This window comes from Anabrus simplex, chromosome 4 (assembly GCF_040414725.1).
Source record: "Anabrus simplex isolate iqAnaSimp1 chromosome 4, ASM4041472v1, whole genome shotgun sequence".
In the NCBI taxonomy this organism is placed as follows: Eukaryota; Metazoa; Arthropoda; class Insecta; order Orthoptera; family Tettigoniidae; genus Anabrus; species Anabrus simplex.
The window spans coordinates 89,061,090-89,086,555 of record NC_090268.1 but is presented as its reverse complement, the minus strand read 5'-3'; the positions used below and the strand labels follow the sequence as shown (position 1 = coordinate 89,086,555).

At 38.2% G+C, this 25,466-nt stretch overlaps 1 protein-coding gene across 4 annotated transcripts in view; it reads right to left on the bottom strand.

The window, feature by feature from the left end:
* LOC136872433 (uncharacterized) overlaps nt 1-25,466 on the bottom strand; it is a 383,991-nt gene that overhangs the window by 122,390 nt on the left and 236,135 nt on the right. For all 4 annotated transcript variants that reach the window (XM_067146250.2, XM_067146249.2, XM_067146251.2 and 1 more), the window contains 2 exons: nt 18,186-18,371; nt 10,054-10,224 (listed from right to left, as the gene is read on the bottom strand). In XM_067146250.2, the coding sequence (XP_067002351.2) occupies nt 10,054-10,224; nt 18,186-18,371 (357 nt within the window). The remainder of the gene's footprint in view (nt 1-10,053; nt 10,225-18,185; nt 18,372-25,466) is intronic.

Below are 25,466 nucleotides of genomic sequence, written 5' to 3'. Positions count from 1 at the left end.
TGATTGACGTGTATTCTAGGTTATCTATGTATATTTCTGCTAATATTCCGGAGGCAGGAGACCCCATAGGTAGGCCTTGTTGCTGATAAATGGTATCGTGAAATCTGAAATAGTTATTGTTTATGGCGAATTCAAGTAAGTTTATGAATTCGTTTATTTCTAAGGTGCTCAAGTTGCTATTGTTTTTTAGGTTAGATTCTATTATTTTGATTGTTTGTTTAACAGGAATGTTAGGGTACATATTTATTATGTCAAATGAAGCAAGGGTATGGTGTTGTTCGATCTTTAGCTCTTTGGTTCTGTTGCAAAAATCTATTGAGTTTAGTATTGTTTTGTTTGCTAAAAATGTATAGTGCTTTTTTAAAAATTTATGGATGAATTGCGATAATTTGTAGGTTGGACTGGCTCTATAGTTTATAACAGGTCTCATAGGTACGTCTTCTTTATGTATTTTTGGGTAGGCTTTCGCGGTCGGTAATTGGGGGTTCATTGTTATGAGTTTAGCAGATTCAGTTTCGGTGAGAAGAAAATGTGTGTTTTCAAGTAAAATTTTTAAATTCCTTTGTATGTTATTGGTTGGATCTCGGCGTTTAATAGAAAAAGTATTGTCTTGGAAACATTTTTTAGTCTTTGTTATGTATTCATTTTTATCCATAATGACCGTAGTGTTGCCTTTGTCGGCCTTCGTTACTAGTAGATTGTTCTGTTTTATTTTATTTTTAAGTTTGTTTAAGTTCGATCTATTGGTGGTATTCATGTTTGGGTTATTATTGTGGACGCTACTGATGTATTGCGGGATCTTTCTACTGATTTTGTGTCTTGCTTCGTCTCGTATGTCATATGGGATCTTTTGTAAAGCAAGTTCTGTTTCGGTAATGGTAGTTATAATATTCTGGTAGGATGATGCATTACCCCAGTTGTGTTTGGGTCCCCTGTTCAATATATCCGTTTCTACGTCGTCAAATATGGTTTGCGTAAGATTTTTTATAGGCGGATGGAATTTATGTTGGGAATTCTTGTTAGGAAGAGAGGGATCTTTGTTTTGGATTATGGTTAGTGGCTTTGGTTTACTTTGTTGTTGTTTCAGTGTTTCCAGTTTTTTGTTTAGTGTGTTTTGTTTCTTTATGGCTAAGTCTTCTATTTTTTCTCTGGAAATTCGTTGAAAGTAATTCCAATAGCTGTGTGGGAGTTCATGGGATGCTTTCAGGTGTGTTGAGTAAAGTTCATTATTAAGGTGTTGTTTCTTCTGATATAGGAATTTTATTTCTTCTTTTAACCAAATTTCATTAGTCCTGTTTTGTGTTTTGCGTGTCTGAGCGGTTCGTCTGTGTTTATTATTGTATTTCTGGAGAAATTTCGGTTCTTTCCATACACACACTAGGCATTCCTTCATGCACACACTACCGGCATACTTATATCACTTTATCTTTACAGACTACAAAAACAAACGTAGACGAGAGAAGTGTTACCACCGACTACTTCTAAATACATGCTCGAGACCTGCTGTTTGCTGTATTGAAACTTGCCATAGTATATCACAAGTTGGGATATATAACATAACGAAATTTCATCATGACAAAGGCCCACATCAATAAGACATACACTAGTTTCAAAATGTCCTCGAAGATTACCCTACGCAACTAAAATCAACATTACTTAGAAGGATCTGCACAGAGGACAGAAGAATGGATGATGATGATGATGCTTGTTGTTTAAAGGGGCCTAACATCGAGGTCATCGGCCCCTAATGGTACGAAATGAAACGACAAAGTAAAAGTTCAAAATTATCCACTGACCAAAATAAAAAATGTCATGAAGAATGAATGAACGAATGAATGAATGAATGAATGAATGAATGAATGAACATGAATTTAAAACAATCAGTGGATCCGACTCAAAAAACTATCATAGTTAATAGTATTACTGACCAAGGGACCACTTCCAAAAGCAAATCGAGGATGCTTGATGTCTAAATGTGTCCAAAATACAAGTCAAAGGCCCCTCAGAATGATACTGATCGCTAGTAATGTAGAACCATGGTATCTGTCCTGTTGCGGTACTAATCAATGGTAGCAGAGACTTGCGGTATTCCACACATTATTGTACTACTCAAAGCTTATGAAATTCGACATAAATACAGACCTATGTTTTTCTCACTCTGCGGCGCCATTCACAGGCAACGCAAACCTATGATGTTCATCACATAAGAGTACTAACCACAGGGACCTCTCCCTATCCCGTGGTGTTCCTCATAGAGTGGGTACTAATCACAGGTAAGGCAGGTCCATGGTAGCTATCATCCCATGGTCCCGCTCATATGGTGGTACTAATCACAGGTACTGCAAAAGCCGACCGCGCGGTGCTCCTGTGTGCTACTAATCACAAACCTATTTCGTACTTAATATAGTGGTACTACGCACAAGTAAAAGCGACCCTTGGTGTTCTCCGCGTGGTGGAACGAATCACATGTAGTTGCATGGTTCGAATACAATCATCCCTTGGTCGCCCCTTTTAGTCGGCTCTCACGACAGGCAGGGGATACCGTGGGTGTATTATTCGTCTGCCTCCCCCACCCACAGGGGGTGTGTGTTTGGTCCGCGAGAGGTATTTTATTTCCCTCAAGTCCGCCGGCAAGCCGGTTAGGACCCCCCTATCCGCCACCTGGGACGCGCCACGTGGGAGTATCACCTCTCCCCCTGCTACGCCTGCGTAGCAGGTTCGTGGACAGAAGAATGGAATCCATATAACATAAATTGAAAAATTTTAACAAGTGTCTACCTATACGTACAATTTTAATGTGTTGAAACTTTTTAAATGTTATATATTGTGACCTGTGTGTTTTTAATATGTTTTACATACTCATGCTCTATTTATAACTTTTTAACCTGACCACTGATATTTTAATTATATGCTATTATTCCATCCCCCATTAGACATCCGGATGCCTAATACAATAACAACTTGTGTATTGTCTAATGGCTAAAACAAAACATGTACTAGCTGATGATGGCCGTTAAAGAGCCGAAACCGGTACTAGCTTAATCTATTAAAATAAATTGTGTATTGAATGGTGGAAAAACACATTTCTTTTCTATACTTTGAGTCTGTCAATACGGAAAATGAAATTTATAAATAATAATACGGAAGCCAACCAGGCAAAACGTAAGGCATTTAAATATCAGAACTTGAAAATTAAACTAATGAACACAACCAAAAGCATTGCCTTTTTGAAGGAATGCCTTTCAAACAACTTAACACCGAAATTTCTCTAGAAATACAATAATAAACACAGACGAACCGCTCAGACATGCAAAACACAAAACAGGACTAATGAAATTTGGTTAAAAGAAGAAATAAAATTCCTATATCAGAAGAAACAACACCTTAATAATGAACTTTACTCAACACACCTGAAAGCATCCCATGAACTCCCACACAGCTATTGGAATTACTTTCAACGAATTTCCAGAGAAAAAATAGAAGACTTAGCCATAAAGAAACAAAACACACTAAACAAAAAACTGGAAACACTGAAACAACAACAAAGTAAACCAAAGCCACTAACCATAATCCAAAACAAAGATCCCTCTCTTCCTAACAAGAATTCCCAACATAAATTCCATCCGCCTATAAAAAATCTTACGCAAACCATATGTGACGACGTAGAAACGGATATATTGAACAGGGGACCCAAACACAACTGGGGTAATGCATCATCCTACCAGAATATTATAACTACCATTACCGAAACAGAACTTGCTTTACAAAAGATCCCATATGACATACGAGACGAAGCAAGACACAAAATCAGTAGAAAGATCCCGCAATACATCAATAGCGTCCACAATAATAACCCAAACATGAATACCACCAATAGATCGAACTTAAACAAACTTAAAAATAAAATAAAACAGAACAATCTACTAGTAACGAAGGCCGACAAAGGCAACACTACGGTCATTATGGATAAAAATGAATACATAACAAAGACTAAAAAATGTTTCCAAGACAATACTTTTTCTATTAAACGCCGAGATCCAACCAATAACATACAAAGGAATTTAAAAATTTTACTTAAAAACACACATTTTCTTCTCACCGAAACTGAATCTGCTAAACTCATAACAATGAACCCCCAATTACCGACCGCGAAAGCCTACCCAAAAATACATAAAGAAGACGTACCTATGAGACCTATTATAAACTATAGAGCCAGTCCAACCTGCAAATTATCGCAATTCATCCAAAAAATTTTAAAAAAGCACTATACATTTTTAGCAAACAAAACAATACTAAACTCAATAGATTTTTGCAACAGAACCAAAGAGCTAAAGATCGAACAACACCATACCCTTGCTTCATTTGACATAATAAATATGTACCCTAACATTCCTGTTAAACAAACAATCAAAATAATAGAATCTAACCTAAAAAACAATAGCAACTTGAGCACCTTAGAAATAAACGAATTCATAAACTTACTTGAATTCGCCATAAACAATAACTATTTCAGATTTCACGATACCATTTATCAGCAACAAGGCCTACCTATGGGGTCTCCTGCCTCCGGAATATTAGCAGAAATATACATAGATAACCTAGAATACACGTCAATCAAAGAAATAGAGAATATACATTTTTGGTGCAGATTTGTTGACGATGTCTTCGTAGTTGTAGATAATAGATCCACTGACGCACAAACTATACTAGATAAGCTTAACACTCTAGATCCCCAAATTAAATTCACCAAAGAAACCGAAAATAACCGTGCACTAAATTACCTAGACTTAACAATAACCAGACACGACAACCACTTATCTTACACGATCTACAGGAAACCCACACACACCTCAAATACCATAAAAAATGACTCCATTCATCCCAATACACATAAAAGAGCAGCCTATTATAGTATGATTTATAGAGCCTTTAACATCCCAATGACAACAGAAGACCAAAATAATGAATTGAAGTTAATCCACGACATAGCTAACCAACATAACCAACATTATACATAACACTAAAACAGTCAATAATAACAATAAATACAACCAATCAGGTGTCTACCGTATCAAATGTAACAACTGTGACATAAGTTACATAGGACGTACAGGCAGAAACTTCACCATCCGCTACAATGAACATGTAAATGCAGTAAAACATAACCATTTCTCATCAATAGGCCAACATGTAGAAGAATCCAAGCATAGTTTCACAAACATCAACAACGACATGACGATACTAAATATAAACTCCAAGGGCCCCCTGCTCAACATAACCGAAGATTTCTACATTTCTTTAGACCAGTACGCCAACCCCAATCATAACATTAATGATATTAATGAAAAAACCAGCATTATTTTTGACAAAGCCATTCCGATATTAAAGAATGATTATCTCAAAATAGTAAACACACGCTCTAACAAACCAACGAATCACAAGCCTGACCCCGCCCCTACTTCTCCAACGGCCACTCCTTCTTCCCCTCCACCTACATTCCCCTCCACAGCTAATATGAGCCCCAGACTCACTCGCAGTAGAACACAACAAGCCTTCAAACACATCAGCACAAGACTTCCACAACAACTATAGTAAGTACTCTTTCCATACACACACTAGGCATTCCTTCATGCACACACTACCGGCATACTTATATCACTTTATCTTTACAGACTACAAGAACAAACATAGACGAGAGAAGTGTTACCACCGACTACTTCTAAATACATGCTCGAGACCTGCTGTTTGCTGTATTGAAACTTGCCATAGTATATCACAAGTTGGGATATATAACATAACGAAATTTCATCATGACAAAGGCCCACATCAATAAGACGTACACTAGTTTCAAAATGTCCTCGAAGATTACCCTACGCAACTAAAATCAACATTACTTAGAAGGATCTGCACAGAGGACAGAAGAATGGAATCCATATAACATAAATTGAAAAATTTTAACAAGTGTCTACCTATACGTACAATTTTAATGTGTTGAAACTTTTTAAATGTTATATATTGTGACCTGTGTGTTTTTAATATGTTTTACATACTCATGCTCTATTTATAACTTTTTAACCTGACCACTGATATTTTAATTATATGCTATTATTCCATCCCCCATTAGACATCCGGATGCCTAATACAATAACAACTTGTGTATTGTCTAATGGCTAAAACAAAATATGTACTAGCTGATGATGGCCGTTAAAGAGCCGAAACCGGTACTAGATTAATCTATAAAAATAAATTGTGTATTGAATGGTGGAAAAACACATTTCTTATCTATACTCAGGAGTCTGTCGCCTCAAATGCAACGACTGCCGAGCCAGCTACGTAGGGCTTACTGGTAGGAGTTTTTTAATACGATATAAGGAACATGTAAATGCCGTCAAACACAGCCACTTCTCAGCTATGGGTCAGCACAATGACGATCAGAAACACAATTTCACGGACATTAATAGTGACATGCAAATTCTCAATATGAATTTAGACAAATACGTCAATCCGAACTCCAACTTAAATGAAAACATAGACAGAAACAATATTCTTTTTCATGCAGTAATTCCCTTACTAAAAGATTACTACCTTAAAAGAATTAATAAACAAAAATCCATACGTTCAAATCAACCGCTCCAAGACCTCCTCCCCTCCAACCTCACTCCCGTTACTAACACTCCACTCACCCCCCCAAACCTCCCCTCTACCGTCGCCAAATACAATCTCAGAGCAACACGCATTAGATCTCAACAGGCAGCTACACAGAGCGCACGGTTCCAACACCTAACGTAAGTGAAACGACATACGATTTACTATTACACTTTCATACCACATCATTTTCACACTCATTACTTCTACTTCCAGACACTTTGTTTTCACAACATATATGCTTCTACGATAAAATCAACGTGCACCTTACCAGGACGCGTAACATTCAACGTGTTCTTACAAATGTCACCAACTCAACATATTACGGCACACGAAAAGAAGAACATGCTCCATCAATAATATTCAAGACTCTTAACTCTAACAACAGTAGCTGCCCAAAATATCTCCAGACATTACAACCAAATATTACCTGAATTGCAAGCAGATTATACAAATACTTATCTAACCGCAATTATGTATATAGTTATATATTTTTACGGACCCATTATATCGGAACATCATAACTAATCAAATACTGTTGTGAAAACTTTGTTAACCTCATTTTACCCCAAACAATGTATATATAGCACAACATATTAATAATGTTAATACAATGTATTTTTAACAAGGTATATATATATACCACTGTTTTAGTTATGTGTCCAATTTAACAAGTTTATCCAATGCCTATGCTCAACAAAACAAATAATTTTCTAAAAGTTCAACCCTATTCCAAGACATAAAATAAGAATAATAGGCTTTATAAACTGATACTTTAGCATTTAAGATATATGCCAACAAGATATTGCGTACTAATATTTTAATCACAAGTGTCCAAACTAATAATTCTACATTTTCATATGACTGATCAATAATCAATTAATGTAATTTAAGAACCAATTTTTAATGTATATTACTGAACTTACTACCATTAATTTACACAAATGTATGTATATCTCATTCCACATTGTACAACCCAAATTAGATAGTGATAACATGAAAAACAGCATGTAATTTCATGGATGATGTATATTAGTTAACTACTTACCTTGACACTGTATGCTGGGAAACTTAGGATTGACACATACAATAGCTCAAATGTACCAAGACATACATACCAACATTTATGATCAGTTGGACTTATTTTAAGTTTTAATCATTATATGTGATGTTTTTGTAAAATATATCTTTTATGCATGTCAACTGAAGATGACCCCCTAGGGGCCGAAACCGGTCTTGACCATATTTACTAGCTGAATGTGAATAAATTTTGTATTGATAAGGTGGTGACATATTTATATTGTTTTTGTAAAGTAATTTCAAATCACGCAGTTTTCTCATTTTCTATGAGGGTGGCAGCCTTGTGGGCACATATGATGCAGGATCTATTGCAGGCAACAGAAAATAGTCTTCATGACAGCTAACTCGGGTGACCAAAGCAGGCGAATAGCAACATATAAAATGTTCACAAATCTGAGATTTTTAATGCCTCCGTTTTAATCCTTCTATATAAGTAAGAATACTGCTAGAGGCAGCTTGGTGAGTTTCTGACAAGCATATAGGAAGGATCTCTCCTCTACGCTACTCAGGTATTGTTTTGCATCATTTTTATGATTTTTTCCCCCGGTGAACTCGACAGGAAACTGCCAGATTATAACTGAACATTTTGAGGACATATTTCCATGTAAATTACGAGTTCTCTTGTTCCTACTTTAAAGTTTTGTACTTCTAAAAACATCACCTCTAATAGTCTATCTCTTGTTTTAATGAAACAAATGCATGTTGATACTGTCCGACTCGTTGGTTGAATGGTCAGCGTACTGGCCTTAGGTTCACAGGGTCTCGGATTCGATTCCCGGTCGGGTCGGGGATTTTAACCTTAATTGGTTAATTCTAATGGCTCTGGGGCTGGGTGTGTGTGGCGTATTCAATATTAGAAATCATCCTAGGTAAGACCCTCATCTTCACAGACATGCAGGTCGCCTAATAGGCCGTCTACGAGAAAAATACTCGCACCAGACCTCTCCGGAGGCCATACGCCATTATTATGTTTATACTAAGCATTATTGCTAATTAGCCCAGCTTTAGGAATATAAGAACATTGTCATTTAAGTCAATTTTACTATTTTTTAGATCAAATGTGAAAAAATACCATATAGATCAACATAGAAATACCGCGATGCATTTGACACGAGTACAGAAAGCGTTGTCATAGCAGCTTTTCTACCAGTCCACTGTGAACAGCGACCAACAACAATTTTCTATAGACCTGTGCACTGCAATGATGGAAGCTAATATCCCCCCTGTATAAATTGGAGCATCTTCAGACTTCAACAAGCTGCCGGTAGCAATCACCGAGTAGGAGACGAGTGGCTTTCCCCCGGTGGAGTCATTGAGGGTTGTGGAAGAAGTCAGGAGAAATGTTGACCGAACCTCTGAGAAGGTAGCCGCTGTCAGTAAAAAGTTCCATAAGAGTCCTGCAGCAGAGTCCATGATGGAAAACGACGGTAGAAGTAGCCAGGGTGCTACGAGGTGTGGTAGAAAAAGCAATTGAACTAAAACCAGATGAAGTGGCTTCATTGAAGTTTTGTCCAATCACTTCCTGTGATGTTAAGAGATTTCTCTCAGTACAAAACATTCTGTCCAACAGGAGAACAAGATTGTTACCCGAAAACATTGAAACTTTGCTTGTTGTAAATTCATTTTATAGTAACTGAGCGTGTTATTGAATTATAAGTATTTTGTCATGCCTATTTTTGCCTATTTTACACGTTAGTGCCTATTTACATGCCTATTTTGGCTAATTTAAGAGCCTATATGCCTGCGTATTTTAACTGTTTTTAGTGCCTATAATTCTCGTCTCTAATCATCACCACACCACCATCTGGATGCTGTAAAAGGTGCCACTCACAGGGTCATTCGTGCTCCAATAGCATTTTCTAGCTCCTTGAAGAAAGAAATGGCAAATTCACTCACTCCACATCTTGCCTAGTATGCCTCATTATGGTACTCCCACTGGTTGTTGTAGTTTCCTTATAATTTCATAATCTTTGATAGTGCTATTTGATCATCCAACCAGCCTCCAGGCTCATAACTTCACAGACAATGAATATATGTCAAGCACACAAAATCTGGTTTAAGTAGCTACAAAAAGTTAAATTTTATCAAATTTTATCAGTTTATCAAATTTAAGCTGGTGAAAGCTGTACAGTCCCCCTAAAACAAAGTTACTGCCTAAGTACTGAAACAAATAACATATCTGTGAGCTGAAAAATTAGCTACTTCTTTGAGGAAAAATAAATCTTTTACAATGGAAAAAATAAATTCAACCTTGTCCTAATCCTGTATATTTATAGCTTACAATTATGACAACCTTTATGAGAAACTATCCTCCAAACGTGTACTTACAGTAATTTTGGAACTCCATCATAATAACTAGGCAGGCCAAGAATACATTCTAATCCTGACTGTTCATCTACTGGTCTCTCTTCTCTACCTGGAGGTGTGTTTGTAACCTGTGTTATCTCTGTCTCCAGAGCATGTGCACTTCCCTCATTTCCAGTGGGTACTTCTGAGCTCCTGAAATAAAGATTTCCATAAATTACTTATACACTGGGTAAGAGATTATTTTTCCATCAGGAAAGATAAAGGTTTGTTCTACACAAGCAGCAGAGAATATTAAAAATGTCCTCTACTTTGTGGATTGAATCTGACTGACTCAAAACAATTTATGTGAGAGTTAGAGGTATTTCCCTCCATTGGTGGTCAGCCTAGAGAGTTAAAAAAGCTTAAATTGTGATAAAAGGTAATCACTTCAAGAACCTGAAAATTGATACTCTACCTAATTTTTTTTTCCTACTGGTATTATGTTGCACTAACACATCGAAGGTTTCCGACTCAAGAATGCGGAAGGGTGAGGATTGGAAGGTAATGGCCGTGGTCTAAATTAAGGTACAGCCACAAAATTTGCCTGGTGTATAAATGGGAAACTCTGGAAAACCATCTTCAGGGCTGCTGACGGTGGGATCTGAACCCACCATTTCCCGAATGGAAGCTCACAGTTGCACAACCCTAACCACACAGCCAACTCACTTGATTCTGTCTAGTCGTCGTCGTCGTCGTCATCATCATCATCACTTTCATTTCACCTTGTCCAGCTCCTGCCAGTTCAGGGTGTTGATGGTACTTCTCCACTGTTTCCTCTCCTTCCACCCCTCCACTTCAGTAACTGAATCGGTTATTGGAAAAAGGAAGAATGTCCAAGCAACTCTCTTCTGAGAAAACTGGAAAAAACTGAATAGCATTCATATTATTGGTCCTGCAGTTTTGTGATACATTGCAAAGTTGTAAAGCTATGCAGGAGGAACATTATGACAGCCAGATATAGGGCATTTTCACAACTGATTAAAAGTAAATTGAGGTAGAAAGCCTTGGACATTCTTCCTTTTTCCAACAATTCAAATTTTCGAAGGTACTGAAAACTATTTTAAGAGAAACACTCGTTTATGTCACCGTAACCAATTAGTTTATTGCATATAAATCCACAACAGATACAAGGAATGATCATCCCTTCTCGTCGACCACTGAACAATATTATTGTAAAATCCCTGATACTCTGAAGGAACGCACTTGATGATTTTCCGAACATCTTCGATTTTCTTACGGTTGAGAGGAACTACTTCTTTGTATGCTTTGTCCTCAGGACCTGTCGGTATTTCATTTTTTTTTTTTGCTATTTGTTTTACGTTGCACCGACACGGATATGTCATATGGCGACGATGGGATAGGAAAGGCCTAAGAAGTGGAAAGAAGCAGCCGAGGCCTTGGTTAAGGTACAGCCCCAGCATTTGCCTGGTGTGAAAATGGGAAACCATGGAAAACCATCTTCAGGGCTGCCGACTGTGGGGCTCGAACTCACTATCTCCCGATTACTGGATACTGGCCGCACTTAAGTGATTGCAGCATCGAGCTCGGTGTCGGTATTTCTAATCCCTTAAGAAGCCTGAAGGAGCTGAAGTTCAGTCCATTAATAAACTCCGATGCATGTATGTAGCCTGGTAGCTGTGATTTATAGATTAAATGTCTATAGCTTGCAAGCAAGAACTTAACTTTCATTTGGTTGTCCAAGGCAGTACAACTTCTCTTGAAATACGATGGCCACCACTGCTTAAATTCAACTATATCTTCATATTATATGACTTTGGCTTGAAATGCATGAGGCTCTTTCTACAATTCACTACAATTTCAACATACTGTTCAAATGAATACACCCTGTCTCATCTTTGTAACACTCGTTTGATGACAGAAAAATCCCTGTCACAAGGCAAGAAAGAGTGGCCTTGTATTGGAAAATAATGTTGAATTGTTTGAAATTTTCCAATCATGGTAAGATACATCAAAAATTGAACAACAGTGTTGTTCCTGTTTTGTCCAGCACAGGAATCACTAAAAAGGTGAAGTCCTCTAACTGTGTCAGGAAGTCTACGTAAATAATCATGCAAAAAGGTGCACACCTCGTTTGGACCACGATTACCTTGACTTTCATGGTAGCAATAAAAATGAGCTGTGTTATCCTTCAGGTTATGAATTCCAAATACAAATAGCCGAAGTTTTCTTAAATAAAACATTTCTTGCACAGGCAGACAAGGCAAAGGTACATTCTGCATGAAGTCAAAAACTATCCCTACTACATCATCCCTTTGTGCACAGAGTTTAATGATTTCTTCTTGCTTTTTATAAAACTTCGAAGCCCTACGCTTATGAATAAGCAACTCCGCAACTGCAATTCTTTTTGCCGATCGTTTAGAAAAGTAGATTTGATCTTGGCTCCGAGTTCCTCGCAGGTGGAAAACACGTCAACCTGTGGGCGTCCAAATTTATACTGGAAGTTTTCTTTAAAGTATTTCAAATAAAATTCGTATTTGATATTCAGATCAGGGTTCTCTTCACAAAAAAGTGCATGCATTTTTTTCACATTTAAGTCTGCGTCCAAGTAACGAACAATTTTTCCACTGTAATGTGACTGATGAGTTGGAAAAGATCTAATATGTTTATCTATCTTGAGAATATAATCTGGTTTTAGAGCATTTCCTCTATTGGGGTGTCGTCCCCTATTATCATTTGGAGACTGACCATTAACGAATAGTGTTGTTAAGCGAACAATAGCCTTATCACTTATAGCATGTAAACTTGAATAAGCTTTGCGGCACACAGGCAACTTCTCAGAATCCTTCATAGCATAAAATTTAAATGTACCCTTTTTCACAAATCTTGGTTCCTCTTTTCTACTTCTTGCTACTGGTGTATACTCTATCAGTCCCATAAGGTACAAGTTCATCTCTTTCTTAGTTCTGCCATCATACACTGTAGAGATAATAGTCATTTGCTCCTCCTCCGTAATTCTATCAAAACACCCCTTTGGGCAACTGCAAGAAACATATAAGAGAAAGATATTAGGGAAATATAAGCAAAGTTATTGCACATATAAATTATATCCATAATAAACAACATTATCACACATAAGCATAAAAAGCTTTTAAAAAATAACCGAGTTTCAGAAATACCACCGAGTTATAGATACTGTTGAAATAATGAAACTACACGGTACTTACCGACATTGAGGCCCAGTAGATTTTGGCGGTACAATAACACCTTTCGAAGTAATGTATTGCTGGCCCAAGGACTAGGCCTTCTTGTGTTTCTCTTTGCTATAAGCAGCAGTATTTCTAATGCCTTTTCTTCTTGGTAGCACTTGATCATCAACAGACTCACTTTCGCTCTTTTTAACGCTATTCGTCACTACAATATTTCTAAACTTACTGTTTATCACCAGCAATAAATTGCAAATGGCAGTGAATAACTCATCCAACACAACAGAATAAGAACACTCTCTCCTGGTAAGATTGCGCTCCGCACGATTCCCGTACAGTGGCGCTGTTCATGGCAGTGAGGGGAACAAAGATGAAAGTCCGGACAATCTTCCCTTTTCCACTCACCCGAAACTATGATGGCCCACAGATCCCAGCATTTTACACGGACATTCATCCTTTATCTACCAATCGATGCGTCCATGTATCGCGAGCAAATTGTATATCTCAGCTTAAATTTGATAAAATTGGACATTCTTCCTTTTTCCAATCACCGATTCATTATTGTATTCCAGTTCAGTCTTCTTTTCCTTATACTGTTCTTGACACAGTCCATCTATCTTGCCTCCCACTTGCCCTCTCTCCTCCTATCTTAGCCTCCAACACTTGTTTTGGTATCCTTCCCTCCACCATCCTCATGACATATCCAAACCATCTGATTCATTCTTCTCCATCCTATCACTAAGTTCTCCTACCCCTATCTCCTTTCTGACCTCAACATTCCTTATTCTGTCCCTCCTTGTCTTTCCTACCATACTCCTCAGGAACTTCATCATTAAACAAATCGCAAAAGAAAACAACCATTCTCCAGGCACAGTAGATAAACTATTAAATAAACATAAGAAAAGTCACCAGGAAAGCACCACACATGACAATGAAAACTATGTGGTTCTCAACTATTTAACAATAATACATACAAAGTAGCTAACATTTTCAAGAAACAAGATTTAAAAGTAGCCTTTCGAACGAATAACACACTACAGAGACACATCAGCAGGTGCAATCTAAACAAAAAGAACCCTTTCTCAAAGTCAGGAGTATATGAACTCAAGTGCCAAGAATCTAACTGCTACACCTGTAGGTCAAACAAAACGTAATTTCCATACAAAATACAAAAAACACAAAAACGCGATCAGATATAATCGGCATTCAGCCTTCGGGAGCACATATACGACTGTTCACACCATTCACAGACATCAACACTGATCTAAAAATGTTGCACTTCGAAAATAAAAGTAAATCTGAATATAAAAGAAGCAATAGAAATTTACGTCGCAAAAAATGCTAATGCAAATAACCTGAATGAGCATACACATTTAAATAATTCCCCCCTAGTCGCTCTACTCACACAATATCTGACAACACCTACTCATTAAATTGCTTTTATAATAATAATAATAATAATAATAATAATAATAATAATAATAATAATAATAATAATAATAATAATAATAATAATAATAATAATAATAATAATAATAATACCGTTCCTTACTTTATTCACCTAAATTATTAATTTGCATTCATCCATATTACATAAAAGTACATTTAACATGAAGTAGGTCAATAACCTCTCTTCCCTCTCCAATGTTGTTGGAAGGTTCCACAGCGCTCCAGCCGCTCTGCCCTACTTCTCCCTCCCCTCTCCACTGTACAGTATACTCGATTTAATCATCCAATAGGAGAGATCCATATCGCTCTACAAGGCCCCTCCCATTTTTGCCCTCCCCTCTCCACGTGCAGCATGCCTCACCAAAATCTTTCCATGACCACAGTCCTGAAATAATGTTTGGTGACAACCGACTTAACATCGGCAGTCTAGATAAGTACGTAAGTTTTCATTATATTAATACTTGTATATATTTTTATTTTTGTCATTACTGTTTCATGTTATCACTAAACTCTCTATCATTCACAAGTTTACGCTACGTAAACAATACTGTACATATATAAGCTTCTTTTTAAGTGATTTGATAGAATCTGAGGATGTTCTTGTAGAACGAAACATGTCATTCTTTGTATGTTAGTGTGTATTTTACAGGTATGTTTATAGTGTTATAATTTGCATTGTATTTGCTGTGTGTCTGACAGACTGAAAAGGCTTTGTTACATTATACATCTGATTATCACCTGTTCGCATCAATGGAGCACGTGCTCCCAGAGCAGCACTTGAGCAATTTCGAGGAAGTTAGAAAATGGCTCGACGAATCGTCTGCCGAAAAATACAAGCAGTTTTTCTGGCATGGTATTCATAACTTACCTAAAGATGGGTGAAGTGTGTAGAAGCTGATGGCCAATATTTTGAATTAAAAAAAATGAAAGTCCTTTGAAAATTATGTGTTTTCTTTACCAAAAAAACAGCAAAAACTTATGCATACACCTGGTAAGAACATTCTCTTAGACTATAAAAAACAAAGAATGGTATTTTGAATGTGTCAGTATTTTAATATACTTTCGTGTCCAGCATAATTTACTTTATGATTGTAGAGATGTTCTTCCGCAACAAGCTGAAGATGAACCAAATAAGGTCATGATGATGATGTTTGTTGTTTAAAGGGGCTTAACAGCTAGGTCATCAGCCCCTAATGGTATGAGGTGCAACAACATGACACGATTATTAAAACTTCAGAATGTATCTACTGACTAGAATCTAAAACAAATGAGATGAAAAAATGACCATGAATCGAAAACTATCATGGGTAATGGTGCTTGTGTTCCAAAGGAGTCCAATATCAAGGTACCAGCCCCCCATAGTAGTACTAATCACTGGTACAGCAGAACCATGGTGGTGTTCTTATAGTGCTACTAATCAAAGGTAACGTAAACTCATGTTGTTCCTTGCATGGTGGTACTAATCACAGGTAATGTAAACCCATGGTATGTCACACATAATGCTCATTCACAGTTAACACAAATCCATGGTGTTTCTACGCACATTCGGGCACATTATTATTATAGTACTTATCGAGAAATGATCACAAGCATAAAATTAGGGCCAGAAACCAGCATACGGATGTGGGCAAGTTTTCCTTCATAAACAGGACCATAAGGGATTGGAATAAATTACCTGCAGGAGGCTTCAATAGATTCTCTTCCGGTATCAAATCATTCAAGAAGATCACTGGTGCTAGTGTAAAGTGAAAAGTAAAAGTTGTAAATGACAGACACTGAATTTGTGATTTTCTGTTGGATTTAGAATGTTAAGCTAGTAGTATTTCTTGTAATATTTTCTTTCCATGGAATTGCTTGTTGTACTCTTGTTGTTGCTGCTGTTGTCAGGTAACTATGTTTTACTGGGCAAGTTGGCCGTGTGGATAGGGGCATGCAGCTGTGAGCTTGCATTCAGGAGATAGTGGTTTCAAACCACACTGTTGGCAGAGCTGAAGATGGTTTTTCGTGGTTTCCCATTTTCACACCAGGAAAATGCTGAGGCTGTACCTTAATTAAAGCCACGGCCACTTCCTTCCCACTCTTAGGCCTTTCCTATCTCATCGTCACCATAAGACATATCCGTGTCCATGAGACGTAAAGCAAATAAAAAAAATAATAATTGTTTTAACTCTACTGTATTATTACACTACTGTAAGTGACCATTACCACCAGGATATTTTCCAATTGTAATGTATTTGTTGTTGTTAATAATAATAATAATAATAATAATAATAATACTCACAAGCAACGCAGACCCATAGTATTCTTCATATAGTGGGACTAATCATGGGCGTTGGTATTTCCATGGTGTTTCTCATATATTTGAGCTAATCACAGGCTACGTACACTCCTGGTGTCGCTCCCATAGTGATACTAATCGTGGGCGTTGCTCCAACCCATGGTGTTCCTCACACTGGTACTAATCATAGGCAACATAAAGCCATGGTGTTCCTCATATATTGGTACTACTCTTAGGTAATGCAGGCCCATTCTGATCACAGTGGAATCAACACATTCGAGCCCAGCGCTCGTAACCTACGCAGGCTAGATACTTATCTATGCAACTGAGTGCCCGCTCCCTTGCCTTGGTGGAATGCACATGATGGTACTACTCACAGGCAACGCCCAGACCCATGGTGCTCCTCACATAATGGAACTAACTGAAGGTAGTGTCATGTTTCTAAGTACAGCATAACTTGGTTCCCCCTTTTAGTCATCTCTAATGACAGGCAGGGGATACCGTGGGTGTATTCTTCATTTGCGTCCTCCATCAACATGGGATACCCAAATAAGGGTTCAAACATGTCTAGTTTAACACTTTAGTTCAAATATTGTCACGTTAACATGGAGCCAAATATGAAATTCATAAGCTGCAATATTTCTGAAAAGGTGATAACATATTAGAGTTCAGTGTAGCATGCACTAACATAAACACACCGAGTGAGTTGGCCGTGTGGTTAGGGGAACGCAGCTGTGAGCTTGCGTTCAGGATATAGTGGGTTCGAATCCCACTCTCGGCAGACCTGAAGATGGTTTTCTATGGTTCCCCATTTTCCCACCAGGCAAATGCTGGGGCTGTACCTTATTTAAGGCCACGGTCACTTCCTTCCCACTCCTAGCCCTTTTTTATCCCATCGTAGCATCAAGGCCTATCTATGCTGTGCTACGTAAAACCAAATGTAAAAGGACATAATCACAGTTCAGGAGAGAAAAGTGGACATTAGAGTTCTTAGCAGAACAACTTGTCTTTTCATTTGTGGTTGTAAACTATAAGGTTCATTTATGTGATACCAGAATATTACGATTTCATCTACGCACGTAAGTTTTAAACTCATTAGTCTATGAAATGTTAACAATGCAAAAGTAGTTTGTAATATGAATGTTAAATTCTTTAAACCTAAACCAATGCAAATAGATTACTTATGATAATGATAAAAACATTATGGAAATGAATTAACTTACAATAATTCAGGGGTTTCACTAGCAATGACAGGTCCATTGTTTGGGATATCTATTTCAGAAAAGCTGTCTGATGGCCTATCAACTGGGTCTGAGTTTCCAATGAGTTTCAGTATCTCTTCAGAATAAATATCATTAAATTTATTTTGACTTCCTTCAGGTACTTCTTCTGTGAAATATTCAGATGACCTGAAATGTAACAATGAGAATTCAGGAATTATTTTATTAATCAAGTAATTTAGACAGGAATTATAATTATATAGATTTTATTTATAAAACTAAAAGTCCGTGGACAGTCAGAAAAATGGAGGGAAATAGGAACAATCAGAAAATGCCCAAGGAAATTTTAGTTCCAACATTTGTAATTCAATTGTGTTTGATCATTTATGCAGAATACCTGACTATTAATCAATATTTTACGAGCAGTACTTTATGATGGTATGAGAAATTAACTCTTGGCATGTACACAATTCTTACTCTACAGGTTGTTTCAAAACATACATACATACATACATACATTATCATTATAGACTGCTATGCCTTTCAGCCTTCAGTCTGCAAGCCTCTGTGCATTTACTAAATATCGCCACAATCATCTATTTGCAACTAGTGCTGTGGCATCATTTAGTCCTATACCTCTTACTTTAAATCATAAGAAACTGAGTCTAACCATCGTCGTCTTGGTCTCCCTCTACTTCTCTTACCCTCCGTAACAGAGTCCATTATTCTCCTAGGTAACCTATCCTCCTCAATTCGCCTCACATGACCCCACCACCGAAGCTGGTTTATGCGTACAGCTTCATCCATCGAGTTCAATCCGAGATTAGCCCTTACCTCCTCACTCCCAATACCCTCCTGCCATTGTTCCCACCTGTTTGTACCAGCAATCATTCTCACTACTTTCATGTCTGTTACTTCTAACTTATGAATAAGATATCCTGAGTCCACCCAGCATTCACTCCCGTAAAGCAAAGTTGGTCTGAAAACAGACCGATGTAAAGACAGTTTCGTCTGGGAGCTGACTTCCTTCTTACAGAATACTGCTGATCGCAACTGTGAGCTCACTGCATTAGCTTTACTACACCTTGATTCAATCTCACTTACTATATTACCATCCTGAGAGAACACACAACATAAATATTTGAAATTATCTACCTGTTCTGGCTTTGTATCACCAATCTGACATTCAGTTCTGTTGAAATTCCTACCTACTGACATTAATTTAGTCTTCGGAAGGCTAATTTTCATATCATACTCATTGCACATATTTTCAAGTTGCAAGATATTAGACTGCAGGCTTTCAGCACAATCTGCCATTAAGACCAAGTCGTCAGCATAGGCCAGACTGCTTACTACATTTCCACCTAACTGAATCCCGTCCTGCCATTTTATACCTTTCAGCAGATGATCCATGTAAACTATGAACAGCAAAGGTGAAAGATTACAGCCTTGTCTAACCCCTATAGTACCCTGAACCAAGAACTCATACTACCATCAATTCTCACTGAAGCCCAATTGTCAACATAACTAATTTTGATTGATTTTAATAATCTACCTTTAATTCCATAGTCCCGTAGTATAGCGAACATCTTCTCCCTCTGTACCCTGTCATATGCTTTCTCTAGATCTACGAAACATAAACACAACTGCCTATTCCTCTCATAGCATTTTTCAATTACCTGCCGAGTACTGAAAATCTGATCCTGACAGCCTCTCTGTGGTCTGAAACCACACTGGTTTTCGTCCAACTTCCTCTCAACGACTGATCGCACCCTCCCTTCCAAGATGCCAGTGAATACTTTGCCTGGTACACTAATCAACGAGATACCTCGATAGTTGTTGCAATCCTTCCTGTTCCCTTGCTTATAGATAGGTGCAATTACTGCTTTTGTCCAATCTAAAGGTACCTTACCAATACTCTACGCTAATTTTACTACTCTATGAAGCCATTTCATCCCTGCCTTGCCACTATACTTCACCATTTCAGGTCTAATTTCATCTATTCCTGCTGCTTTATGACAGTGGTGTTTATTTACCATCCTTTCCACTTCCTCAAGCGTAATTTCACATCATTTTCCTCCTCCCCATGAGCTTGGTTGTTCGTGACACCCACCAGGAAGATATCCTTTTACATTGAGAAGATTTTCATAATATTCCCTCCACCTGTCCAGTGATTCCCTGGGATCTATTATGAGCACCTGAATTACCCAAAACACTGTACATTTCCATTTTCCCTCCATTCCTAAGATTCTTTATTACTGTTCAGAACGGCTTCCCAGCTGCTTGACCTAGCCTTCCCAGGTTATTACGAAAAATTTTCCCACGACTTCTTTTTGGATTCTACAATATTTGTTTCACTCTGTTTCTTTCATCTACATACAATTCCCTGTCTGCATCGGCCCTTGTTTAGAGCCATTCCTGATAAGCCTTCTTTTTATGCTTACCAGCTGCTGTCACTATCATTCCACCAAGATGTTCATTTTTTCCCATCTTTATACACAGTTGTTCCTAGGCATCTGCTTGCTGTTTCTACTACAGCATCCCTGTATGCCACCTGTTATGAAAATTTGGTTATGATTATTTGCTCTTGGCCTCAAAAATGGTGGACACTGGCAGGATATCAATGTTTTACTTGGATTCAGTGGTGTGTATGCCTGATGGGACAGTGGAGACAAAAGAGTGATGTATAATGGTGGTAGCCATGCGTATGTATGTTTGTGTTGTGTGCAATAAATAGTATTTCCTATCTTTGTGGTTAATACTAGTTCGGTGAATTAGTCCCTTAACGAAACAATATGGTGACCTCGACGTGATAATACCACGTAAAGTGAGGAAATTTACGATAGGATACGGTACGTAAGATTTCTTTTGTCAGTGAAAAATATCGGCACACGACCATGGAAAGGTTAGTGAAACAACTTACGCCAATTCGGGAGTTGTTTACAAAGGTGTATAACGAACTAATGCAAAGTTTAACTAGTGAAGTAGTTGAGCTGGAATTGGCACAGAAGATGCTGAAGAAATTGGAGAGGTTAAGTGCTGACCTTTCCCCACTAGATGAAAAAATATTAGAACTAACATTGGAACAAGAGGACGATGTTTATAACCGTGAGTACGAGGCAATTGAAACATATAGAGACAATTTGGATGAAGTTAAAGATGACAAATTTATGTACTGAAAATGTACACATAGTTAGAGATCACAGATCGGATATTTCATCTTCAGCTGAAAAGAATTTAAAACTACCTAAGTTTGAACTAGCCAAGTTTGGTGGGGAAATAAAAGATTGGCTCAGATTCTGGAGCATGTTTAAAAGAATCCATGATGATTGTGATATAGAATCTGAAGATAAATTTCAGTATCTGATTCAGTGCACCAAACCTGACAGTCGAGCCAGAGAACTGGTAAATAGCTTCCCTGCCACTGCCAAAAACTATCTCAAGGTTATAGAGTGTATGAAGGAACGGTTTGACGTGAAGATCTTTTGACTGAGTATTATGTTAGGGAATTTATTGGGTTAGTCATTTAGAATGTGTCCCATAAGAAAGATAAATCAGGAATAGCCGCCTTGTATGATACATTAGAGAGCAAGTTAAGAGCTTTAGAATCCATAGGTGTAACCAGGGATAAATATAGGTCAATGTTGTTCCCCCTCGTAGAATCATGCTTATCTGAAGATGTTATAAGGGTGTGGCTCAGAAATCAATCATCAGGGAATGAAGATTTTATCAGTCCACATAAAGTTATACTAGAGACTTTACTTCATTTCCTCAAACGTGAAGTGGAGGGAGAAGAAAGAATTACTTTTGCGCGGGCAGGTTTCAGTTTAGCCGATAGGAAAAAACAAGAGAAGGGAAGAGGGAAAATTTCTGAAGACACATCGCTACCAACTGCGAGTTCATTGTTCTCTGCCAAATTTGATGGCAAGAAGCAAAAGTGTGTGTTTTGCAGCAAACCACATGAGAGTAAGGAATGTCATCTTGCTCAACAAATGAGCCTGGAAGAAAAGCGTAACAAGCTAGCCAAAGAAAACTGTTGTTTTGCATGTCTGAAGTTAGGGCACAGAGCCAAGAATTGCAAGGCACACATTCGATGCCCCTTGTGCACTAACCCCCATGTTGTTATAATGTGCCATAAATTAAATGTGAAAGGGGCTGAAGAGAAACCTGAACCTAGAACTTGGGAAGGTGGGGAAAACCAGAGCAATATCTCCATGAACATTCAGAGTACCATAAACGAGGTGTTTCTTCAAACAATGTGCATCAACCTGACACATAAGGGGAAACAGAAAAAGGTCCGAGCACTGATACACAATGGATCCCAGAGATCCTACATTTTGAAGAAGACAGCTGAGGAAATGGGTTACAATCCTTTGAAAACAGAGATGATGTTTCATAATCATAAGTTGTTTGGAGGCGCTGAGACCGGTGAAGAAGACCACCATTTGTACAACGTAGAGGTGAGCAGCTGTGATGGTTCATATAGTACAATGTTGCAGTTAATTGACCAGAAGGTAATTTGTGGGAAAATTGCAAAGTTGAAGTTTGGGCCCTGGATGAGGGAGAGAAAGATATGGCTTTCAGATGTGGGAACTGATCCAACTGATGTGGAAGTTCTTCTTGGAGTTGATGTTGCTAGAAGTATTTTGCTGGAATCAGGATTGGTAGCTGTTAAGACTGCGCTTGGCTGGACTGTGACAGGCAGACTGAAGGAAGGGGAGAACGACACTCTAGCTCTCTATACAACCTCACTGTTCATTCAATCTGCCTCGATAGCTGACTTATGGAACTTGGATACCATAGGCATATCTGACCCAGTGGAAAACAAATCAAGAGAAGAAATGGAAGAAGCCACATGTAACTACTTTTAAAATACAGTGAAGGTTAATGGCGATGGCCGATATGAAGTTGCGTTACCTTGGCTGGAGAGCCATCAGTATCTACGGAACAACAAGGAGATAGCGGAAAAGAGATTGATCTCTGTTTCAAACAGGCTGATCAAGGAAGGAAAGTTTGAGGAATACGGAAAGGCGTTTCAGAAGTGGATGAATGAGGAAATCATTGAAGAGGTTCCAGAGGAAGAAAACAAAACTCATTGTTATTATTTACCCCACTGAGGAATATTTAAAGACAACTCTACTACTAAGGTGAGACCAGTTCTTGATGGTTCCTGCAAGTCAAAGGATATGCCTTCATTGAACGAGTGCCTTGAGAAAGGACCTAATTTACTACTACAAATACCCACACCTCTTTTGATGTTTCGGAAGAATAGGACAGGGGTGATTTTGGAGATTAGAAAGGCTTTTCTTCAGATATCTGTCCAAGAAACTGACGGTGATTGGTTACGCTTCTTATGGTGGAAGGATTCAGAGAGAAGAGAATTAAAGGCATTTCGTCAGTGCCGAGTAGTATTTGGACTGAACTGCAGCCCATTTTTGCTGGAAGCAGTGTTAGATCTACACGTGAAACATAGTAGACTACCGAGAGACAGCTGAGAAGCTGAGAAAGTCTTTTTATATTCATAATTGTATCACTTCTGTGGACAATGAAGAACAATTATGTATGTTTATGGAAGAATCTACTGCATTGCTGGGCAGAGCAAAATTCAATCTTCGTAACTGGGAGTACACATGGCTAAATTCTTCTGAAAGAGATTCATCCGCTTCTGAGGTAACTTCAGTGTTAGGTCTTCGATGGAATAAAGCAAGAGATGTTCTTTCTTATGAACAAATTGGAGTATCGAAGATTGGTGAGAAGATCACTGGAAGAAATGTATTGGCTGTTGCCCAGAACATCTCTGACCCCATAGGTTTCACCTGTCCTGTCTCTATAGTACCCAAGTTGCTGTTACAGGATTACAGGAAAGTTGGCGGAAGAAAATGAGCTGGGATGAAGAAATAGAGGATGAAATGAGGAAAAAGTTTGAAAATTGGATTTAAGAACTGAACGTATTGTCTGATATTAAAATACCTAGACAAATAGCATCTTGTGAAACACAGGAATCTTGGAGCCTTCACACATTCTGCGATGCGAGCGGTGTAGCATATGCCACAGTTGTAATCCTTCGATCACAAGATGGTCAAAACTCAAATGTAACACTCTTACAGGCAAAATTTCATGTAGCACCTTTGAAGAAAACTACTATTTCTCGGTTGGAACTCTTAGCTTGTTCAATTGGAGCTCGTTTTGCTTACTCCATAAAGGCAGGTTTAGGAATTGGAGATCTTTCAACTTATTATTGGACGGATTCGACAACAGTGCTGTGCTGGATCAAGAGAAAAGAAGTCTGGGGAACTATCGTGGCCAACCGGATGAAGGAAATTAAACAGTCGTCGAGCGCTGATAGTTGGAATCATGTGCGTGGAGTGAATAATCCAACTCACCTACCTTCCAGGGGCTGCTCCGTTACCAAACTCCTGATGTCAAAATGGTGGGAGGGCCCTCAGTGGCTGAGATGCCCCAGTTCTGATTGGCCTGTTGACGATGTCATGCGTGATGAAGAAAAGGTCAATGAAGAGAAAAAGGACTTTCTACTGTTTTACTTTCTTTGAAAGCAGAAGAAAAATGGTATCTTCAATATTTTTCGAAGTATATGAAAGTTGTCAGGATGACAGCTTGGATTTTGCGATTCATCCACAACACGGCAGGAAAGAGATAACGACACACTTCAAAGGAACAAGTGGAAGAATTGCAAATGACTGAAAGGAGGCTATGGAAAATTGTGACGCAAGAGATGCTTGGAAAAAAGGAGCAGACGTCCCTCAAATCTCTCAATGTGTTTGAAGATGAAAGTGGGTTACGTCGAGTCAAGACGAGGTTAATAAGGAGAAAGGATGAAGAATTATTCCTAACTCCCATTCTGATACCTGAAAATCATAAGCTAGTTCAAATGATGATCATAGAAAAACATCTGGAATTGTCTCATGCTGGAGTACAAGTTCTGCTCTCCACTTTGCGAGAGCGGTTTTGGATTGTCAATGGTAGAAGAACCATAACAAAGGTGATTTCTGGCTGTGTCAAGTATAGAAGATACCAAGTGAAAGGAATTACTACAGAAGTCACACCTTTGCCAGAGAACAGAATTAGAGAAGCTTCTGTTTTTGAGATTGTAGAGGTGGATTTGGCTGGCCCATTACATCTCCGGGGGGGGGGTGAAAAGGCGTGGATAGTGATATTCAAGTGTGCTGTTTTCAGAGCTGTACATTTTGAGCTCATCAGGACTTTGTCTACTCCAGGGTTCCTTCAAGCGCTACGAAGATTCATTGCTCGGAGAGGGAGACCAAA